Below are 24,599 nucleotides of genomic sequence, written 5' to 3'. Positions count from 1 at the left end.
TTTTTTCTGTTTTGTTCGTTATTCTCACAACGGCGATGTCTCTGGTAGCTAGCCGGTTCGAACTAACCAGTTTGAACAAGCAAAAAGAATTTGATTAAAATCCGTGAGACCGGCTTTACATGTGAGATTTGAAGCAACGTCCGTTTCGACGGTTTGAATCATTTTCTGTTCTGTCCGTTATTCTTAGAATGGCTTATATTCCGAAGTTGCGTCTTTCAAGTCAGTAATCGTTGCGGTGGTATGTCCTTTGTGCATAAAGGCAAGGCTTGCAAATTGAAATATGACGGTAAACGGGTGAAATACTGGAGATGTTCCAAAGTATGTGCTGAATCTGAATCTAATGTGTTCCTTGTTATTATCAGTTAGTTTGTTTTGGTGTAGGACAAGCAAGGGTGCAATATCTACCAATTTGGACGTGACAAGTGTACTAAAGCAAAGACCTCACATGGAAACTTGCCGAGTGGATCAACACTTGGCATACAAAATGGAAAAAAAGCTCTACTAAAAAGTGATGTGCGGAAGAAACGAAATCCATCCCCGCCATATATGATAAGAAGCTACTGCCGCATCCACTGAGCCATCAACATGAGGCAATTTTCCACCATTCAGACTGGTCAGAAACGTGATGTACGAACCCACGGAAGAACACCAGACCTCTTACCAGAAATCGTCAGAATTTACAAATTCCTGATGAATTTGAGAGGACAAGGTCTGGGAAGTGGTATTCAGGATATAATTAGAGAAAGTAAGCGAGTGGGCTAGTTAATGTGCGTTGTGCGTTTTATTATTACGTTACGTTACGTTTGCCATGTGTCTCATGTGTTAGTGTCTATAATTCAAAGAGAAATAAATTAATTCTAACATCACTGTTGAGTTGAAACTGTTGTTGTTTAATGAAGAAACCACAAAATTGGCAATGAGGATGGGATCCCTTCGCTGACCCCTGAAGCAAATGGATTGTTATGTGGTCAGCTTACTGATCAAGTGCTTATTGTGGAAAAAATAGAGTCGTAATTCCGCCCAGAGTGTGCAAGGAAGTTCTCAATTTATTATACGCAATTCACAGAGGAATCGAATAGCCAGAAGTTATGCTATGTGGCCAGGAAAGAACGTCGAGATTGAGCAAGTGATAAAAATTGTCGAGTTTGCAAATAGAATCAGAACATTCCTCCGTCGGCATCAACTCAGTTCAGGAAATGAGCAGAATTACCTTGGCTAAGCATGAATGTAGATTTTGCAAGCCCATATCAAAGGATCAATTTTCAGGTGCTAGTGGATGCACATTCAAAATAAACCGCAGTCAATGGAGAGTTTGATAAAGACACTGAGCGAAAAACATTTGCCATGCACAGACTGCTGAAAGCCATCAGAAGCAACAATGGAATGTCTTTTTTATCAAATCAGTTTAGAAAGTTTTCGTGAAAAAAGAGAAGTCGAAGTATTCGTTCAGCAACTTATCATCCAATATCAACCAGAAATGCTGAGAAGATAATTCAAAGGTTGAAGAGACATCTTGAGAAAATGCCAAAAATGAAGATGGAAGCGAAGCTATCAAACTTGCTGTCAGTTGAAAACACAGTATCAGCAAAGGAAAAGAAACTGTTAGCTTGAGTTAAACGATGTTATGGAGAAATTATGGAACAGGAAAGAAATGGCTTGGAGAGGAGATTGAAAATGTAGACATTTTAACTACACTGTGTTAGCAACAGAATTAGGTGATCAAAAGCGTCACATTGTCTTGCTTTGGTCATGAGCAGAATATTATGACGCCGAGAGGGTAAAATCAGGTGAGTCAGAGAAAATCAGTTCACTTGAAAATCAAGAGAAGAATCGGACGAAATTGAAGATTTTAAGAACCGTATACGTACAGAATGTGGAATAACGGCATCAGTTTTACCACATCAAGTGAGAAAAAAAAGCAAAATATTTTGAGGATTTTCATGTGAAAGGGAAGGAAATGTCAGATATTGAAAATTGGAAATAATGCAGTACGATATTTTCAGGATATAAATGAAGCAGTGGTGTTCAGTTAAATGCCCTTTGCGTGTTCTTATTAGTAATTTGTCTCGTTTGTTGTTTCAATTAATTCAAAGAGAAATAAGCTGATTCCAACTGTGCTGTTGAGTTGAATAGACTCTTGATGAAAAATGGAAAAACATTACAATAACAAGTATTTGTTTGTTAATTTTTTATTACAAAATGAAAAATGATGTAATTGCGAATATTTTTACGAGTGTCAAAAATTTCGCAAAACGACGTTTGCAATTTGATCACAGGAAAGTAATTTTGCTGGGGGTGAATTTAAATTGTACAATAAATTTGATTTCATCCTGCTTTCACGGAGGTATAGCATTCTTTAACATTCCAAAACGGCAGTAGCTTCTCATAATTAAAATTTTGAAAACAATATAAAGGAATGCAAAATTTTAAATTGAAATTTCCAACGTTTCACCGGCATTTGGAATATTGTCATCACCACTTTGACTGAATCGCTTCAAGTTTTGGGATATAAAATCATCCTTGAAAAATGCAAAACATAAAAATAGTATGAAATAAAAAATAAAAACACTTACACGTCTACAAAAATTTATAAATTCATTGCAAGTGACAATGCCATTTCGATCTCCATCCATTTTCTAAAAGTTAAAAAAATAACAATAAACTGTGCGTATAAAACTTCTTCGTACATTAAAAACGTCATCAGCGTGTTCATCGATCTCCATTTCAGTGACAGGAGGCTGCTGTTGGCTAGACGTAAAGTCATAAACACTTCTGACGACATTTTTGATGTCTCGTTTAGTCAAAACGCCGTCTTTATCAGTATCATATAGCTTAAATATCCATGCAAATTTTTCTTCCATATTTCCACGCAGGAGAATGGAAAATGAAATTAAAAATCCCTGAATAAAACACAGTGAAAATAAAATTAAGCACTCACAAGAGATTTGTTGATAAATTAATAAAATTCTAACAAATTTTACGCCTTCAAAATCAATAATAAAATAGTTATAATTTGTGGTTTTCAATGCATTAATGCAAAATAAAGTATACTGGAAATTATGAAAAAGAAAGTTAAGAAGAAAAAATTATAAAATTATCAAATATACAAAGTGATATTTTTTACTATAAGGATGATAAAAATGTGCTACTTGTTATACCGTTTCAAAAAAGTACAAAAAATACTTCTTACATCAAATGTAAGAATTCCATTTTTATCCAATTCAAATGTGTTGAAGATGAGTTCAGCAAATTTTGCAGGATCTCCATTGGGAAACATTTTTGCAAAAATTTGTTTAAAATCTTCTAATGAAATTCCACCTGTGTGTGTTTCCTAAAGCAATATTAATCATGTTGGTTCAGCTATTGTTGGTTGCAGATATGAAGAAGGATATAAATTACTTCCTTGAATTCTCTGTATAACAGTTGAACTTCCTTCCGTGAGAACTCAGTTAGATCTGTTAAATTTTCAATACCCAACGTTCGGTGGGTGCATAATGGTAGATCCAAGTCCGAAGCAGAGAAAGCTAAAAACAAAATCTTCCATATTAATGTGAAAAATATATATTCTTCTTCAATGTATACAGTTATACATCATTCATAGCAATTATCACAATATTTATTTAAAAAATTAAGGTAGTACCTCCTTTACAAAATTTACGAGTATATGAAGAAAGAGCAGTTTCAATAAAGCCTGCCATTGCCTGTTTTAATAAAAAAATTGAAACTCATCTTATTGAAAAGTTTTATGAAACGTTCATGTAATTTAATATCAAACAATTCTTCTTCGATGTAACATTTGCTACTGGAAATTTTTGCATAGAAAAAATGCTTGCTGTAAAAGTATCAGTGGAATTTTAAATATTTAAGCAGGTTTGATTTTAAAGTTGAAATTTAAGCTGATTTTTTAATAAAATTTGTTAATAAGGTTTCAAAAAAACTACTTTTGAAATTACAAAGCAAAATACGACTTTCAGGTTCAATAAATAACTTTGATAATTCTATACATTAATAAGGTAAAGTGCAAAATAATTTTAGTTAAAAGTGCTACAAATTTGCGGCATATGTTGCAGTGATGATTTATAAAAATTTGAAAAACAACAATTAAAAATTACTTAAAAAGAAAAATTAAAAAAATAAACAACTTTATTTGACTATTATTATTAATGAAGTATTAATATTTAGTACCACATGGCTCATTTCAAATAACATTCATCACTTACATATCAAGGCATTGCAAACAGCATATATTTATATAGAGTTAAAAAATGAACAAAAGATATAATTGAAAATCAATAAACAAGCCACAGATATTAAATTTATGAACGGCTGAAACATTTCAATATCTCTTTTATTAAATAATAGGCATAATCATGAGAAAATTTTCATTGATTTTTTGCAACAGTGATTGATGTAAAATATAATCAAGTATTAAAATTAACATCATTGAATAAAATGTAATTTAAAAAGAAAAAATTTACATGATTTACTTTTTATTATTTTAGAATAATAAATGCTAATGAAACGTTTTCAGAACATTCTGCAACTTTCAGAGTAACTAAAGCGAACAGTAATTCACAGACATATTTTTAATAAAGTGCAACATGCTGTTAGCAAAAACTAATTAGAAAAAAGATTAAAGCACTGCAAATTTATTTTTTAAAAACTAAAATAATTCTTGATTGCATAATATTAATGGAGTATACAATGTTGAAAATATAAAAAATAATACTGAAAAGTCAAATTTCTAAAAAACAAAAATTTTCAAATCAAAATTGCAAAAGATTTTTATAATATATTAATTTTATTGAAAAAAGTAAAAATAACATTGATTATAATAGTGAGCACCTATTTCATTCAGCTAGAAAAGAAGGTTATTTTTACGTGGATTAATTAACTAATAATTTAGAATTTAAATGAAATAGCTAATAAGCGTGATACGTGAGTGTTTGCGTGAAAAAACATATTAATGGTCATTGTACTGTAAGTTAAAATTGAAAAACTAAAAAAACTGCAGCAGTAGGATTGGTAATCATGGTATTTTTTGAAAATGCAAATTGCATGCAATCATTAGCCAATAATTTTCTTACAGAAACTCATTTAAATTTCAAATCAATTCTATTACATTTTCATAATTGGCAACAATATTAAATTAAAAAAATCTCATAGCATCCATTTAATTAAATACAGTAGTGCAAAATGTGTTTTTCTTATTACGAAGAAACATCATACATTCTGAATAGATAATTCAAATTAAACTGCAAATTCAACAACGTCATTTAGTGTGAAAATAATAATAGAAAATGTAACTGGATTTAATCACTGAAAGTATTTTCACATTATCATTTATTGAAATTTCCCTTTAAATTAAACAGAAAATATAACATTTGAAAATATTTCATAAATTTTAATCCAGGTAAGAAGTAAGGGAAAATATATTTTTGAAAATATTATTTGATTTGAAAAGCATGGCATTATTAAGAAATGAAGAAAACTTTTCATGTAGAATAAATTATAATAAGTTCGAATTCATGTTGCCTCTCTTTCATTGGACGTTTGTCTTATTTCCTACGCGCATAAAGATAAAAACATAAATTAATTAAAATTTATTTGTGTAGAAAGACATAAATTAGCATCGAATAATTGTGAAAGATCAGTTCCAAATAGACAAATATGTTAAAATAATATAAATTTGCAAAAGCACAAAATTCATTTTTGCAAATCAGTTGTTTGTATAATTGAAATTTATAATTTTCTGTTAAAAAATAGAAATTACTAATGTCAAAGCTGATTGTTTTTTATTGATTTTAAATTTGTATGGCATTATTATGAAAAATTTATTTAAATAAATAAATTTGAGAAGTTATTTGCAAAAAAGATAAAGGGAAATTTTCTGAAACAAATTATTGATCAGGGCAGTTTGAAATTAAGTAAAATTGATAAAGCATTTTATTTTCGGTTGATTTTTTTATATTCTAAAAAGTTATAAAGACGTGCTTTTTATTATCAAAAAAATAAAAAAGAAAAAGAAAAATAGAAAAGACGAAGCTCTGGTAAAAATCAATACAAAAACCCATTTGCATTATTCAGTATTGTTAAAATGTTTTACTTTGGAAACAGAAAATAAAAATGAACATGCCTTTGCTAATATATAATTTTACATTCAAGACAAACAATTAAATAAATAGACAATATCTAATTAGCAAGATATTCTCCTTTTAGAAGATATCAAAATGTGGAAACTGATAAAATAAAACTGTTTGTACATGGAAAATGCAAATTAGTGAATAATTGTTGGCACTTCATTATCATTAAATACTTACTGAATCTTCTGGATCGTTTTTGAAAAAATGCACTAAATTTTCGCCTGATCTCTGATGTAGCCGTAACTCGACGTTCAATCATCCTTGGCGAAGTTGATTTGGCGAACATCGACATTGACCGTTTAGTGGCATTTCCGCCGAATGAGATATTTACAGTGGCCATTATTTATATCAATTTATCAATAAATATTCCCCACACAGTGGGTTTTGTTTTTTCTTTAAAAAACACTTGTAGATGTATTATAGATGAAAGAATAATTGATTTTTATTCAATTAAAGTATGCTTGCTGTCGGGTGTGGTCAAATTGGACAGAATTTTGCCGCGACTACTATAATCGAAACAATCAGAGCACAGAGATGAAGAACACTGGTTATGCTTGCTTATTATTAACCAATAAAAATGGCGACGCTTGGACAGAATTGACTGATCGCCGCTTGTGTACGCGGCTTTTGCATGACAGATATACGCTGATAGTGATGACACATGCTAAGCAAACGCTTTGAAATCAAGCTTGAACATCGACCGACCTCACTCACAGCGCCCCCACTCTCAACTGGAATAATTTTTACCATTTGGACGTTGTTTGAAAGGAAAGAAGAAAAATTACCATTACTACTATTGCTATCATTCTACATTGTCAATTAATAATAATAATAAATGATACTAATAATAATAATAATAAAGAATCTACCCTTGGATGTGATTTAAATTTATCATCTTTTATCGCTTTTATTGCAGAGAATGGATAAGGAGGATGAGTCATGCAACAATCATCATCAGCTTGATCAATTTTTCCTCCAACTGCTCTAATCTATTGACTATTTTCAATTGTTAATGCAATCATGAACAGAAAAACCCTGTGTTACGGTTTCATCATTAAGCTCAAAATTTCCAACATTCATCAACTTCTTCATTCATTTTCATTGAACAGTAAGTAGTATGCATTTGCATTCTCTTTGTTTGTCTACTGTTGATGTATAATCGGACTAAGTCAATTAGCATTAGAACAAAGAAGCTACCAAGCAAGAAACCGCTTTAATGAATGGCCATTAAACTGGCTTTATTAACTGGTCTTTATTAATCAGTAAATTTGTTCGAACTTTCACAGTTGAACAATGAAAAGTGAATGGGAATGAATATGCTTGTGTTCAAAATGCACTTATTGATCTATTTATTTATGTAAATGCGGAGAAAGAATAAGATGAAAATAAAATAATTCATGGTTCTGATTGAAACAAAAATTTAATTTCTTTTTAAAAAATGCAAATATATTTATTTATACCTTTTGTTGCCTTTTCTACTTTGGAAATTTGTATTATTTTTTTCGAGAAAGCCAGTATAACAGAAAGTATAAAACGAGAAATGCAAGCATATGAGTTTTGAAGTGTATGTTAGCAGTGATAAGATTTTATTTTAAATATTCTGGTGGTGGAATCGATCAATTTTTCGGCAAAGTATAAAATAAAATAAAACTTAAGACAACTTTTGAAATTTCTATTTTTAAAACCTCTTTTCTTTCATTGATCATCTTCAACATTGAGCAAGCAAAGCAGTGTTTTACTAATTCTTCAATCACAAGCCGGCTTGAATTTTTATCTTTTTCAAGTCCCGGTGATAATAAATAAAAATGTTAATTTTGCAAATAAAAAAAAGCACTTTTATTTTTTCCCTCTCGTTCCACTATGCAAGCAAAAACTGAATACTCGAAATTGAAAATCAAAGCAATTCCTCTGGCCTACTACTGGTGCAAATGATAAAAATTTTCAAAGGATTCTTTTAAAATTTTTCAATTTTCCAATTGCACGTATTTTATGCACGTCAATCAAGCTATTCTACTTCCTGGAAAATTATTTTCAACTTCCAACTTGAAAATATTCTCCTTCATCCAGCACGAAAAAGAGAAACTTATACTATATTCTTGTTATTGGATCGAATTACATCAAAAATCACAAAATATTAAAATAAATTTACAATATGCTATGCTATAAATATATATATATATATACACGCATAAAGCATCTCAAAAAATAATATATAATGAAATATCTTCTTCAAATTAATATAAAGCTATATTAAAAGTGAAGCTTGAAAAAAATGAATAATTTCATTTATGAGTGATGCATGTGATAATAATAGAAATGTGTGTGATATACATTTTTATATTTAAAACTGATAACTAAAATTGCCTTTTATTAATGGCAATTTGCAATAGGTAGCTGCTGTTCAATGCAATGCTGTCAGTCACATTGCTTTAAATCTTTTTTTATATTGAGTTCGTCAACTATAAACATGAAAAATTTTCATCATTTTCTTGATTAATATGTTCACTGTATTAAAAAGAAAAGTTCATAAATAAATAAATTATTTAAATAAATAATTTTTTTTCATTACTGAACTACACATGACACTTTGCAATGGCCATATGTGTCATTAATCTTCTCAATTGGTACATTTACAGCAGCTGTTGCTTTAATAATTTTCAGAAAAGCAATAAAATAAAATAAAAAAATACTTTAATAAAAGTGGTGATCAAGAATAAATATTCTTCGGAGTGAAAAAATGACATTTTTATTGGTTTGTTTGTTATTTGATAAAGTATATAATATAACAAGAGAAACTTTGGAAGTTATCTTTGTCATCTTTGAAACATGAAAATTAAGCTACTACTAAAATTGCAAGTTGTTCATCGCGTCACAATTTTACTGGCAGCTGTCAAAGGCAAATGTTTCAGCGAGGAAGCTCAATTCGGTGAACACCAAATTACCGGATTTTTTATATCACTTAGCATTCAGTTTTAAAACGATAAAGCTTTTAATAATTGCTGCACTAAATTAAAGGGGGAATAAAACAGTTGCTGAGAAAATTGTTAAGCAATCGGATTTCCAATCATTCACCGCTATTATTTAGCGTTAATGAAGTAAACAACAATATTTTAATTGTTGAAATATTTCTTTGAAAAATGCAAACTTTTTCACTAGCTCATCAAAAGTTTGAAAAATGATAAATTCTTTCAGTATATTTCAAAAGTTTTCACTTTAGTATTTCGGATGAAATTTTTTTGTAAATGTAAAACGTTCTGCAAATTGGAATTTTGTTTCAGTTTAAAAATGCAACTACTTTTTCTTTTTATAATAAATCTAAGAAACTTCAACGGTAAATTCAAAATTTCGACAAATTTTATAAATGCAAAAAATTATAAAACAAGAAATTTAAAATATTACATTTATGTTTCATATGATTTCTTTTATCGTATTCCCGAATTACTTTTTTGGACAAGAAAATTTCATTATTTATTATATTTCTTTTCATTTCAAACATATTCATATTTATATCTGTAGAATCAATGTAAAGCAAAACAATTCCCAAAAGTATTACCTTAAATAAAATTTAGCTAATACTAAATTAGACCATATATAAACATGCCCTATCAGATGAACAAAATAATAAAATTTAAGAAATCACAGTCATACTAAAAAGTACATTTTGCTTTATAAAAATAAAAAATAAAAAGAATTTAGAATGTAAAGTAAGTATGCATTGTATATTTCATTCAATGAAAAAATAGCACTTTTACTTTCAATATCTATACAATAGTAAGTAATAAATGCAACGCTAAATTAAAAGTAAAAAGCTGACTATACATTATAATTATTATAAATGAAGCAAATTCTTTTCACGATGAAAAATAACAATGGAATGCAAAGAGTATAAACAAATGAAAATTCAAATTTCATCGATGCAATTTAATCTCAGTGTATTTGCTTTGAAATATATTCAAGATATTAAAGTTTCATAAACAAAGAAGTTTCAAATGCAATTTTATAGAAAATGTAATTACTTTTATATTGTATTAATTAATTAATTATTTATTTACTATTTAAAACAAAAGAACATAATGAAAACAATGCAAATGCATGTGAAATATGGAACGAGCTGCAATTGCATTTTTATTTTTATGCTCATGTTTTTTTTGTTTACAACCTGAATTAATAAATTTGTGCTTAATATTTTGCTACAAAAAGTCTCACCGAGAACTGCTACTGTGTGCTTCTTTGCAAGTTAGGTATTAAGATGCGTTGAATTACTAAAATCTAACATAGAATTTATTACTTTTTGATTAAAATGGCCAAAATATTATTGTTACATAAATGACAGTTACATAAATTCTTATGTAAAAATTTAATTTTCATAATTCAAAGAAAGTACAACTGCCAGGATATATTTATTTCTCAATTACGCAGATATTTTACAGCTGTGGTAAAAGTTTGCATTTATGAAAAGTGATTCGCAAGTAAAAGCATGTTAGGATGATTTCTAAAAAATGTGCTATTAAGAAGGCAATTAAAAATGCACTTTACTGTAATGTATTGTGATGAATTCTGTATATATTGAACTTCACTTTGTAAAATTGTAAATTATAAATTAAGATAACTATATAACTAACCCAAAAATTTATTTTATGATGCCATTATAATTTATATGACAAATTAGTTATAAATATCAACGATATTTCATTTTCATGTAATTTTATTTAAACAGCTTGATTTCATGTAAGTTTCACTGTATTATATCGCATACTTTTCTTGAAGCATATATTAAAATTTATATAAGAATGAATTTAAAGAAATTTAATACAACTTCTTGCATGACAACTGTATCTTATAAATTGTACCTGCTATTCACATTAATTACAAATTCATTTTCGTTTCACATGCTGAATTCATTTAATTTTATCAAATTCTTCTATTATTTAATTGCAAAGATTAAAAAAATAATAAAGTTTATTTACATTGTGGTTTGCCATACTTACACTAAACGATACGTTTTCAAAATTTACGCAATGTATAATTTCATTAACACAAACTGCCAATCCTATTTTAAAAAACTAGAAAGCGACAGACACCGTACATAATTCATTATAAATGAAAACTATTGAAACATTTATTAAAAAATGATATTTAAGATAATAATAAAATATATGTCATGATACAGGATACGATTTGGTATGGCAATAAATAAATAAAGATGATCATAGGGACAGATATTGCAATAACAAAGGCTATTTAATAAGTAGTCTCAATTTAAATAAAAACAGAGTTCAAATATACTTATTTTTAAGATGAAAATGGACATTTTTTCAAAAGTATATATAAAGTAAAACAACAGACCATGTTTCCGTAAAAAAATATTTAAACTTATTTTTAATAACAATATCATCAAAGTTTTATTCATAAAATGTTTTGCTGTTTTACATTTCAAATTAACGTAATTTTTAGTATTAAATAAATGATAAAATTTAAATGCATGATTAAATTACAAATTAAAACGGCATAAAATAAAATTGGCATTATTAGAAATAGATAAATACATTTTAATTCAGTGGCAAATATGTTTTAGTGATAGCCATACATTCTCCGCCATCAACATCTTAACACATAGCATGCATTAGGTTGGTACAGAAGTGAAATAATAGTTGATTTTATACTTGAATAAAAATGAATTTTCCGTTGAGTTAAAAGAGCGTTCATGTCTCGAAATCAAAGACTGCTAAACGAATTAAATTTGAGAAGCAATTGGAGTTGTAACAACTATGTTGTCATTGTTAAGCTTTGCAGAGCTAGCTTAATCTAAGTTCACTAATGCTACTTTGTTACGCCAGTGTTTAAAACGATGATGCAAATGCAAAGCTCGCACTCGTTCATTCCGCTGCGGCATTGAAATTTCAAAATAACAGTAAAAAAGGCTTTAAAGCATGATAATTTTAACAGATTAAACGTAATGCTTCTTCTTCAAATATAAGATGTTGCTTTTTATTTATAATATTAATTCCATTTTTAAACATTGATGAACCAATTCGTCACACAGAGCATCTCTTTCTATTATAGTACTAAAATTTTATTTTGCAGATGATATTTGATGATAATTTAAAGTTTTCAAGTCAAAAAATTTATTAAACAACGTGTAAAATTGTAATTTCGTTTTTTCATTGTTTTAAAATTATTTTTTTAGCATTAAAAATTAATAAAAAGACGTTATAAATTATTCATAACTGAATATTTGTGAAATGCATTTTATATGAATTTAATAATTCAATATTTGAACAAATTTCTTTGCAAATAATAAATTATTTTTCAGCAATAAACATTTACATATTTTACATGTAAAGCTGAAATCATTGATAACATTCTTTAGCATTAATGTGCATATTATAAGTTAAAATTAGCTTACCCATCTAAACTAATAATAAGTTCATTTAGCGAAAAGAGCTATTGGATTTCTTCTCGCTGTATCATGTGATTGCATGTTTGACGTCTGTGCATTGTGGCAGCAACAAACTAATTATGCGAAGTAAACAGGCAGAAAAATTATAAAAGATGAGGGATTTATGTAAATTTAAATTAAAAATTTATTCGAATAATAAGTAAAATCATATTTTGAAACATTAAGAAATAAAGCAATAATGAAATGCATTGTTCAGTTTTTCAAATGAAAAAATTCTAAATGAATAGTGTCATATGCATTATTGTTGAAATTCATTTGTATAAATAAAACTTTTGCAAAAATCAATTTTTAAAATCAACTATACTTCTTTTTAAATTTCAACTGAAAACCACTTTTATTATCTTAAAGTGTTTAATACAGTAATTAACAATATACTTGCTTGATGAAAAAATATTCATAAAAAATTATTGATAATAAAAATCACTCCTTTTAAGTAAATTAATATATATATACATATATATATATATATATATTATACATACGCAACGTCAAGATTGTTCATCGTTTTCATTAAAAGCTTTATTATTGATTAATATAAGGAATAGCAATGATTGATTCATACAATGCTACAATAAGCCTGGAATAATAATGAATATTTATGAAAAATTTATTTTTTGTAGTTAGTAAGAATGAAAATTAAGATTTAACAACTTTTTAGTGGCCTCTAATACGTTGTATGCCAGTTTTCCAAAAATGAATTTCATCCATATTTATGTAAGAATTTGAGTAAGATCAAGCGCTTAAAAAATCACGTGTTATAAATTATTATTATTATCATTTTCCTTTGTTTTATCACTTTTTTTTCAAAATTTTCAAAAGCTCTCATTTGACAGTACAGCAATCATCATTTTGAAAAGAGAAAGAGAAACGTGAATAGTATGCAAATTTGACTATTTTTAATATTTCAAAGTAATGGTAAAATAATGTAGAGATGAAATATTTTTCTAAAATGAATTTAAAAAGTAAAAAATGCAAACCGCTGTAAACAATTGTAATAAAATTCAATAAAATAATCAATGCATTGAATAAAATTTAATTTGCGCATTGTAACTTTCTTAAATAAAAATATGTTTTAAACGAAGAAATCAACTATGAAACTTCATTTAAATAAATTGTTTTTATAAATAAAGTAAAAAAAGTTCCTGCTGCAGTATATTGGTAAAATTTAGTGTATTTTGTGAATCCGTAAAATCATTGGTTTGAATAATATTTCACTATTTTCGAGTTAATTAAGTTTCCACTTTCATAACTTCATATGTGAATATTTATTATTATCGTATAATTCAGTCGCATTAATTACTAAAAATAAAGCAGAATATAGAATAATTTCATTTTTCACACACACAATTTTTCATAATAAAGCCTTTAAACGTAAATGATGTTATCATTGCATTTAAATGGTAATTAATTATCTTTGCTTTATAAACATTGAGAATTGGATATTATCTAATTAATACAATAGAATAAAATTGAAATAATTAAAGCAAAACAAATGCATTGATGATTTTGCATTATAATGATGTTAGATAAATTTAAAAGAACAAAAGAAACATATTATTATTAGCATTTCAACATTGCTTTTGAAAAATATGAAATATAATATCTAACCTGACTTTACTGACTGACTTCTTGATAGTGTAGCTGAGTGACGCTTGAAAATTTTTTTTCCATTCATGCTTGATTCATAGATGAATAATGAAAGTTTCGATTAATGAAAAAAGCTTATATCGGCAGAAACAATAAGAAAAAACAATCGGCTTTAGCCCGGATGCTTTGGGTCATTGAAGCAATAGCAGAAGATAGAGAAATGATTATTCAGCGAGCTTGGCTTTAGTGAATAACGAATAACTGAACGCATTTATTGAAAAGATCATTGAGCCGACTTGAACATTTACTGGTTGTCGTTGTCAACATTATATAATGATAGAAATAGACAGATGTCGTTGGAGCGATCAATTGAAACACCGCCAGTCGAAAGCATTTTCATTGTACAGATGCTTCTATTTGAGACAATCAGTCAGTTTTTTTTATACGTATTATAATTTCCATTTTACACATTTTTAACAACAAATCAAACTGATATGTTCACTATTTTTTAAAAATATCATTAAAATCATTCGAAAACTATTATTACTACTGATAGAATTGTCTGTTTTACTTGAAAATTGTCCTGCCACTTTGTTAAAGCTTATATGGCCTGCCTAGAGACCTAAAACAATCATAATTTATAATATAATCAACTTATTTTCCGCATTCAAAAAATAAATTTTAATTATATTCTCCAATAAGCATAAAAACATGTTAAACAATATTAACAGCAACATCAAACAATTCGTGAAGAATTTCTAATTTATATATTAAACTGTTCAGTGTACGTAGCAGTCGTGCTAATTCTAAAAGTATTAATTCATCAAAATTTTGATTTAACATCACTATACAATTATCTTATTTTTAACTCATGCATAAGTATGTCAATTGCACACAGGAAAGTGAAATAGCTTTCCTTATAAATCTATTTAGCAAAGTGTTAATCGATGATCCATTATGTAAGCAATTCATTAGTTATACATGGATGTAAACTTGCAGTTCAATGAAAACATTAAGCTACTTTTATTTTAACAGAACATCAATCTACATTATTGAAGAAGAAATTTACTATTTAAATTAAATATTTTAAAGACAGTTTTGCAACACGATGATTGTAAATAATAATAATAATAATAATTAATAATTAATAATAATATAGAGTGAACAGTTCATTAACAGATAGCTATACATTACCGTCACCACGATGCCATTTTAAATTACATTCAGTCACTCTTAGTGTTGACATCAGTGTTCAACGTTGCTAAATTATTTCATAAACTGATATCATTTAAGATTAACGCAGTGAGTTAAAAAGTAACCAGTTTGTAAGCATCAACGAAAGTTGCTTATGCAGTTTCTGAATTTTGTTTCATAAAAAATGTGCATCATGTATGCGCAACGTAAGAGCTTCATGAAGAAAAAGCTTCATTATTATTTGCATGATAAATATCATGAATTTATTAAATAATAGATTATTTTGTTATGCACAGGCGTTATCTAGCTGTAAATTAAAAATAATAAGTAAACGAACTGATTATACCATAATTTCTTAATTTTAATCAGCTATTTCATATAATTAACTGAAATACAAAATATTCACTTGATTTGCCTTTACATTTTTTAAAATTTGATTTCATTCAGCAAACATGTAAATAAAATTTTAGTAGATTTTAAATTTCTTTAGCATTTCATCTAATATCTTATAATTTTAATTCAACTCGTATTATAAATGTAAAATTCATACTAGCTTTAGTAATTGCTGCAAAACGTTAAGCAATTTATAAATGAACTGGTATGTTATAATACAAATCAATATTTTTAATGTTAGTAAATTAACTTTCTTGCAATAAAGTGTTGTTTTAAAAGATAATAGTTAATTTATGGAAGACACCTACAAAATATCAAAATAAATGCGGAAGTTTTGCTATCATTAGCATATGTTTTATGATTTAACTGCATTATTATTATTGTTGTTTTTGTTATTTTTATGATATGCAAGAACTAAAAATAATTATATGTAATGTGAAAAAGTACGTGCAAAAATACAGTATGTAGCCTGATAATCGCTCATTTGACTTCTCATAAATTGAAAAATTGAAGTTTTGCTTTTTATAATTAGATTTTATTGGAAATGTTGTAGTACTGTCGCCTACTTTCTTCAAACAGTATTCATGTTCACTTAAAAGTTGTATAAGGTTTATTATACGGACCTTTAAACATAAACGTATGGTCTAAGATTATTAACTGCTGTAATAGAAATCAAGCTGTTTTGCTTAGATGCTTTATTAATATTGAGTAAATAGTTTAAAGCTGAATTATGTGAACATTAATCATTTCTATAATTTCTGTGGTCATTCGCAAACTGCTAGGAAAGTTTGATTTAAAGACTGCAAGCTTCATTAATAATTTCTTTTAGGAAATTAAACAAAAATTAACTAAAATATTACAGTAAGTAATATTATAAAACAGAGAGTTAAAAAAATATAATATAAAAATTACTTTCTGACACAAAAATTTTTAAAACTTTAACAAAGAGAACAAACCCCAAATCTTATGTAATCGATAATATGCATTCATTCCTTTCTCTACCCTTAGATTAGAAGCAGTAAACAAGAAATGCTTAGCAAGGATTATAAATTGCTTTTAAACACATGAATCATAAGTAGTTTTTTTTTTCATTTCTGTCAGATTTTGCGGAATTGTGCACTTATGTATAATTTTTTTCAAACAGATAAAAAAATCCTCTTCCTTAAAACGTTGAAGCTAGGAATATGTTCATGAAATTATCTGCTGTGTTGAAGACTATGTAAGCATCATCGGCGTGAATTTTTTGCATGCCTACATTCAAACAACAATGTTGGTCAAAAATTAAATTTTTATGTGATTATTCATTACATGATGTTTTCATCAATGACTGTAATGGGAAAAATGTTGAGTCATTGCGGCAAAACTTAACAAAATATTCAAAAAAGTCACTAAAACATTTTTAAAATAAAAATAAAACATTTTAAATCATTTTTAACAGTCACTATGCTGATGTTATTTGTCTGGTTTTATTAAAAAATTGCTTGAAATGTTTAACTTGAAGTAAAAATATGAAATAAAATGTTGATTTTTAATTATACTGCCTTCCTAAAATATGCTGTAACGCTTTAAAAATCGTTAATCTGAGATATATAACATTGCATTGTAATATCAATCAGTATATAAATATGAATTTGATGAATTTAAAATTAATGCAAATTTAAAATAAAATTATTAAATTGAAAAATTATTGAATACAATGAAAAAATTAAGGAGTATTTGTTTGTACTTAGATACACTGAGTAAACAAAAGATAATAAGTTCAACTAATTAACAGATGCCACGTGAAAAAACAATAGCAAAAATTTACAGTAACCTACCGGCTGTAATTGTATAATAGCATACAAAAAGCGTGCAGCTAGTGTACTAAAAGTACATGAAGAAATGACGATTTTCAATTAAAGTTTTTAAATAAAATGTCTATAAATATTAGCCTTTTAGTTATGAATAGAATTCGTAAAGTTGATTTTAAGTTCTTCAAAGGGCAGCAAAGTGCATATGATTAAAAGTTTATTCTGCTTTATGTAAAATAAATATCTTTTCAAAATTTAACATTTTAAAGCCTATTAAAGCTGAAAAGGATCTGAAAATTTTTTAAACTGCTTACAGATATCCAAAATATTCCTACTATTTATTGCAAAAATTTATTTAAAAAAATGAGGTAGCTGTTTCTCTGTCAGTGCATCTCAAATATCTTTACATGAATAATGATCAGCAGAATTTTCAAAATTGTTAAATTTTTAACTTGAAATAGTGTTCATTAAAGTGAATGAAAGTACTGCTTTTTTATTTCCTTTCATTATTTTGCAATTTGAAAAACGTGAAACAAACCGCAAATAAAATAAAATAATTGGAAATAAAAAGGAAAAAATCAGAAAAAATATAGACTGTTAAACAGCTCAAGCATATTTTATTTTTAATAAGATAAAATTGAGCAGAAAAATTGTCAGCTATAGCAACAGAGTCATTAATATAAATATGGAAATTGATTTTGATTGCTAATTATCTTCCTATTGTTGTTCAAATGCCAGAAAATTTCCTTTAATTTAAAGTGAATTAATGCTTATTAATCAATCATAAATCAAAATTTTAAGGCTAACGAAGCTTCAACTTATGAGAACTTATTTGCTGCTTACTTGTTGCATATAAATGAACTGATAACTGCTCATTTATTGATTTATCAGTTTGTCGATGACCGTAACATTTATGGTAAAGCAGACTGCCATAGGATTAGCCCTTTTGAGCTAAATCATCTCCAAGTGTAATTAAAAGTTGCTGTATATGTTAAATGTTCTTTCAAACGTCCAAATAGCCGAAGCACTTTTGTCAATAAAAATTGAAAATGAAAAGATCTAACAAACCATAATTTTGCATAATTTTAGATTATCATATTTTAGATATTTACAAAATTATAATTCAATTCAAGAAACAAAATTTGCACCAAATTCAACAGTGTATAAACAACTGTTTAAAAATTTCAATATTTTTTTAAATATACATATAATTTTTCATCCGTTTTTCTCAGATGAAATGATTTTAATAAATTTACTTTTTTTGATTTTATAAAATTTATTTATCTTCACTGAGAAATTATCAGAGATCAAGAAATTTACGTGCTACATTTGTTTACTTGTTTTACTTGCCATGGAAGGCTTACTTGCCAGAACCAAAGCGGAAAAGAAGTTTATGGTTCTTAATTATTCAAAGACACCTATACCCCTATTTTACAGACAAATATGAAAAAAATTCATGTTTAAGAAGTTTTATGAAATCAAGATTTTGAGCTAGTTTTAATTTTCTAATAAAGTTAAATTTAAAAATTTGCATAGCTTAAAAAATCTTGAAAATACAGAAAGTATTTCTGAGTGTAAATGATATGAAAATTTTAGAAATGCAGTTTTCTAATTAAAAATTAATATGTTTAATATTGTTTTCAAAAAAAATTTTGATAAAGTTTCAATGGCTGAAATTATCCTTACAATAAATCAATGATGCACATTCATGATTCGATATTCGCTCACGAGTAATTCGCTTAAAATTCATGATTAAATGAAATAGATTGAGTGCAATTTTTAAAAAGCAGTGATATTGTTTTATTTTGTATGTAATTTTATTATAGAATTAAATTTAATTTTTTGTCGTTCATTTTATATTACTTTTCTTTATGACTTTATAAGCTTTTTATGTTACTTTTTATTTAGTTTTATATTTTGTTTTAGAGCAGCTAAAATTTCGACACTGATTTTAAAATATCACTATTTAATAATAAACATTTCTAAATAAAATACAAATTTGCATATTTTGTTACGTTTCAATATTTTCTCATATCCCATAGTTTTGTTAGAAAACTTTAGTGAAGTTCAATTATGCTATGGAATCATAAATTTCAATAAAGGCAGCTGACACTGCTTTCATTTGTTTTTCAATAGATTTATTTATACTTTTTAATGAATTTTTGGAAGAAGTTTTAGATTTACAACCAATCTGTAGTTCATTTTATTGCAAACACTAACTGCACAACTTTAAGCTTAATTCTAATTAAGATGATAAATTATGTGCGGCAGAGAGTAAACGAAAGTGTTTGCTAGTTACGAACAGGATGAGTAAATAATGTAGCAAATTAATACTGGTAATAATAAACGGTTGAAATTGAATAACTGAAATAATATTTTTCTCGAACTGTTTATTTAAAGTAATGTTTGTTCACTTCACAGCATGAAAATCTTTCGAAATAAAATTTTATCCGTTAAGTTTTTAGTATTAGAAAAACTGCACATCGACATTAATAACTGTGCATTGAAATTATTAAATAATAATCAATAACAGAATTGCAATTAGAAGAACGAAACATGCTTTTTCATAGAGCACATGATAAATTTCATTAGACATTATTAATTTTGAACTGTGAAATACTAAAAATGAATAAATTACATATATTACTTTTTTGTTGATAAATTCACTTTTTATATTGTTTTTTTTTAATTTTCTGGTTCAAATAAGACATGGTTATAATATTTTACTGTAATTTTGTGGTTTTTTTTAATGTGCATTATAAAAATGTTTCAAATGTAATAATCACTGAGAATTTTACAATTGATGGCAAAATGAAAACTGTAAAAAATAATGCAAAACATTACCAATCATTTATTGCTATTTCATTAACGTATGATGAATTACAAAAAATATAACCAGCTAATAATAATAATGTTGATTTAAGTATTTAAATGATTATATGCAATTTTTTTACAAAAATAACAACCTTTCAGTATTGTCAGGGGAAAATGTTATTTGGAATACAGTAAGAACATTTTTTAAATGATATCAACATAAATGACAGTTTCGCTATTGAATTTTTTGATAAATTTTGAGAAAAATGCCCACAGTAAATAAAAGGAGATTTCATGCCATGAATTAGGAGAATTCTGTTGTTGTAATCAGTCAAATAATTGAAAGCGAAAAAAAAGAGAGGAAGGATAACATTTTAGCGTAAACCAATGGGATAGCAGAAAATATTTTAATAAAATTCATCATGCAATGGGTAATTTGTTGAAAAAAAATCGATAATAAATAGAGACAAATGCAATTATCGACAGCAAAGTCTTCAGAGTATTTTCTATTGTGCTGCTAAAGATCAATGTAAATTTTTAACAATTTACATTTAACGAAGCGAAAACAGTTTTAATATAAAATTCAACTAATCAGAATAATTAAGAAAAAATTTATTTTTTATCTGCAAATTTTAATGCTCAAATTGAACAATTCAAACCTGTGTTTCATGCAAACAGAAATTCAAGCATTGCATCATTGTTAATTAATTGAAAAGTATAACTTTTTTGAGTTGATTTAAAAGAAAAAGCAAAGCACTGACCACCGCTTTTTCACTTCTAATGAAAGTTCAACTTTTGACCTTTTATAAAAACATTAACGATTTTTAAAATTTAATTTTTTTAACAAGAAAAAATCGTTAACAACTTTTTCAATTAAATCAGAAATCAAAGGAAAGAAAAAAAATATACTGAACGTTTAAAGTTCTTTGACAAACCTGGCCCTGCTAGATGATGTTTACTATTACATTTTTTTCTTTTTCATTACTGACAATTAATAAAGTCAAAAATGAAAAACTTGCAATATAAGGTAATTTAAGTGAAGCAAAGAGGCTATGGTGAATTTTCTTATGAAATCATGAAAAAATATTCACGCATGCAACATACAAGCAATTCAATAATAAAATTTAGTTATGTCATGATGAAAGCATATTATTAATTTATATATCATAATTACACTCATTTTATTTAGTAAAACTGGAATGTGTCCAAATTTTGCTTCATTATTTGTTTACTGAGGTATTACCTCATTATTACTAAATATCTAATTAATTAAATATGAATTCCTTTTCTTATACAGTTAAGTGGTCATTTACAATACAACTATAATTAATTGAACGTCAGTTTTTAAGCTAATAACAATAATATTGACTTTTTACTAATGTAATTTGATTAAGTTAAGTAAAAAAGTTTAAAAATAATTATCATATTTGAACTTACAAATTCTCTGTATTCCAAACAAAAATGCCACCATGCGAGACCATAGTGAGCGCATGTAACCACTGAAGCTCAAAACTGTATGCGTTTTTTGTTTAAAATCATTATGTTTTCGATGTATGTTTTTCTTTAAACTATCGCCATATTGAGTGTTGCGGAGCGCGTAAGCGGATGATGCAACATTTCCTGAGGAATACATCGTTCATCTAAAATGAAATTCAAATTTCCAAGCAGAAATAAATTAATTATAAGATTAGATATCCACATTTAAATAAAAGTATTCTTCTTGTAATCAAAAATGTAAATTCTACTTACGACGTCTAACAAATTACATTTATTGTTATGCAAATAACTTAGAAATTTGTTAATGTACGTAAATAATTGATTGTCTTTTTTAATAATATTGAATATTCAAAGTGAATGAAGATTAGAAAATAATGGTAATAATAACCAAATGTTAAAAAAAGTGTTTTTTTGTCACTGCTTTTACCTGTCGGTATTAGCAGAGTTAGCGATCAAAAATATACTTGTTATCGCATTTCTTCAATGAAAAGAGTGCTTGTTTCGCAGTATTCTAAGGAATGCAACTTTTATTCTTTGTTTAAAGGTCTATATCCTTATTTGAAGAATATAAAATAACATAAAAAGAAGAATTCTCACTAGACCTTTTAAAAATTCTAGCAACGGCGCAGAGTGCATCGACCAATCAGATTTTACTAATCACAAGAAGCATCATTTACGCCAGTTGCTTCCCGCGCCTTTTACATTTTCACTTTGAGCTTTCTAATTGGATAAATTCAATAATATGCTTATTTTCTTCGGAAATTTATGCAGAGTAAATGAACAATTTTTATATTTCCTGTTCGCATATTTCAACAACAATTCTTTTTATATTATTTTTTAATTTAGTGCAGTGGAGAGCAAAATGCTAAAAAATTTTTTTGCATATCAACGAGTTGTTGCAAATCTCAGTTTTTGTCTGCTCATTATAGTTTGATTAAACAGTACTTTTAAAACGGAATTTTACAAATAATAGAAAGTTTGCTTTTATTAATGGAATTGAATTGACAATTTATTTATAAACATGCCTAAAATATTGAATGAAAATGATAAAATTAACAATAATTATTATTGCTAAAATGAATTGCATTAATTTTATTTGAAAAATGCTTTTCCAAAACAGCTGATATACTTTATTTAGATAGCTTACTAAAAACTATAAAATTTTTAAACAACTGCTAATTAATTATTAAACTGTGTATGCATGAAATAAACTTTAATAGCGTTTTTTTTAAATAAAAATTATCATTATAAAACAATGAATACAATTTGAATGTCGTTGAATTTTTTACATTTCTTATTGTTAATGTTATTGTTTTACTATTTTTTATTTTGTAATTATTTTCATAGATATGCATATAGGCTTTATGCTTACTTTTTGTTATGGTATCTTTCATTTTGTTGTTTTTGCGCACAAAGAATAAGTAAAAATTCATTTAATAATTCACAAAAAAAACAAAACAGTATTTCGTAATGCAACAGCTATAAACGTCGCAATCGATGTTTCAAGAAAAATAACAGCATTTTGTAAATGTGTAAAAACTCTTTGGGCAAGCAGTATCAGCGGCACTTGCAACAAATTGAAACGCCATGCTTTGATCTTGATAAAAAAGAATTCAGCAATTTATGGGCATGTTATTTTATTTCAATCTGAAAACGCCCCAAAAACAAAAATTTATGATAAAATTATTATTCTTCAGCTTATTATCATAGCTGCAAATTTGTAGAAGATGCTTTTTTTCGAAAATTCAAAGATCGCATTACATTCAGTGAACTGCTTTTTGGTTTTTCCAGTTTTTGACCCTAAACATTAAAATTTTAAATTTGAGCAATAAAATTTTGGAATATTTTAAAACACTAATAATATTTATTAAAATATGAAAGCTACAACTGTGCTTCAAACTTTTCTCACATCAAATTATTTTAGTAAACATGGACTGAATAATTTAGAACATCAGAGTTTTCTTTCAAGACAGTGATGCACTTTCATTATGCGTAACAGTGCTAATTGCAAAAAAATTGTATATGCAAAGAATTAGTGAAATTAAAAATTTACCAATGTATAAGCTAAAAAATCAAACTACCAACACCATAAATAGTTGTATTTAATAAAAATTAATCACATTTCGTGCATAACTGTACAAAGCTTTAAGCTTACTTCATTAGCTTCCTGCCGCCTTTCAAGAACAAACCTACTGGGAACTTTCCAGCCATTTTGAATAATATAAACATTATCATTATCATCCAAAATATGTCTAATTTTATTGTGTTGTCCAGAAGCTGCAGCTTTGGTAGAAACTGAACTACTCAATCCAGTTAAAGAAGATTTACCACCATTACTTTGCAGTCCGTGTGCATCTATTTCTTCGACAAGAACAAATTCCGAAGGGTCTTCCATTCTTCTTGCTTTAACTAATACCTACGAACACATTTGGATTGAAGGAACTTTTAAGAATAATTAATGTTATGCTTTTAAAATACACTAATGATAATGTTATTTTCACCTACTTTAAAAAGGTTTATAAGTCAAATTAAATTAAAGTGCTGAAATTAAACAAACTTAACTGAAATGTCTGTTCAAACAGTTGCTGCTACTGCTGAAAGAAAATCAAATCAAACTGAGGAGAAATACACAATTAAACACAAAACGTCTTCAAAAGATATGCACAATAAATGTGCAATAAAGGAATGCTAAAAATAACTGATGCACTCCATTTGATTAAT

General features: G+C 26.7%; 6 protein-coding genes across 6 annotated transcripts; 2 read left to right on the top strand and 4 right to left on the bottom strand.

Annotated features, from left to right (window-relative positions):
- Positions 1–35: 35 nt before the first annotated feature.
- On the top strand, positions 36–576 carry Tsp_05011 (hypothetical protein). Its single transcript, XM_003369557.1, has 3 exons — positions 36–69; positions 188–318; positions 382–576. The coding sequence occupies exons 1-3, from the start codon at positions 36–38 to the stop codon at positions 574–576; spliced, it is 360 nt and encodes a 119-aa protein (XP_003369605.1).
- A 9-nt stretch (positions 577–585) lies between these two features.
- Tsp_05010 (putative membrane protein Ycf1) lies at positions 586–1,611 on the top strand. Its single transcript, XM_003369556.1, has 2 exons — positions 586–745; positions 1,451–1,611. Exons 1-2 carry the CDS (start codon positions 586–588, stop codon positions 1,609–1,611), a joined length of 321 nt encoding a protein of 106 aa, XP_003369604.1.
- A 725-nt stretch (positions 1,612–2,336) lies between these two features.
- On the bottom strand, positions 2,337–3,698 carry Tsp_05009 (calsenilin). Its single transcript, XM_003369555.1, has 7 exons — positions 3,641–3,698; positions 3,400–3,524; positions 3,191–3,331; positions 2,697–2,900; positions 2,574–2,636; positions 2,446–2,519; positions 2,337–2,382 (listed from the first exon to the last, which is right to left on the bottom strand). The coding sequence occupies exons 1-7, from the start codon at positions 3,696–3,698 to the stop codon at positions 2,337–2,339; spliced, it is 711 nt and encodes a 236-aa protein (XP_003369603.1).
- A 3,009-nt stretch (positions 3,699–6,707) lies between these two features.
- On the bottom strand, positions 6,708–7,235 carry Tsp_05008 (conserved hypothetical protein). The gene is made up of 4 exons (XM_003369554.1): positions 7,178–7,235; positions 7,013–7,125; positions 6,929–6,950; positions 6,708–6,874 (listed from the first exon to the last, which is right to left on the bottom strand). The coding sequence occupies exons 1-4, from the start codon at positions 7,233–7,235 to the stop codon at positions 6,708–6,710; spliced, it is 360 nt and encodes a 119-aa protein (XP_003369602.1).
- Positions 7,236–20,079: 12,844 nt separating this feature from the next.
- Tsp_05007 (hypothetical protein) lies at positions 20,080–22,014 on the bottom strand. The gene is made up of 2 exons (XM_003369553.1): positions 21,819–22,014; positions 20,080–20,186 (listed from the first exon to the last, which is right to left on the bottom strand). Exons 1-2 carry the CDS (start codon positions 22,012–22,014, stop codon positions 20,080–20,082), a joined length of 303 nt encoding a protein of 100 aa, XP_003369601.1.
- A 1,568-nt stretch (positions 22,015–23,582) lies between these two features.
- Tsp_05006 (conserved hypothetical protein) lies at positions 23,583–24,273 on the bottom strand. The gene is made up of 2 exons (XM_003369552.1): positions 24,034–24,273; positions 23,583–23,678 (listed from the first exon to the last, which is right to left on the bottom strand). The coding sequence occupies exons 1-2, from the start codon at positions 24,271–24,273 to the stop codon at positions 23,583–23,585; spliced, it is 336 nt and encodes a 111-aa protein (XP_003369600.1).
- Between the last annotated feature and the right edge of the window lie 326 nt (positions 24,274–24,599).

The sequence above is a fragment of the Trichinella spiralis genome, assembly GCF_000181795.1.
Source record: "Trichinella spiralis strain ISS 195 chromosome Unknown Scfld1557, whole genome shotgun sequence".
Lineage (NCBI taxonomy): Eukaryota > Metazoa > Nematoda > Enoplea > Trichinellida > Trichinellidae > Trichinella > Trichinella spiralis.
The sequence above is the reverse complement of the archived record's forward strand: the minus strand, read 5'-3'. Positions and strand labels throughout refer to the sequence as shown.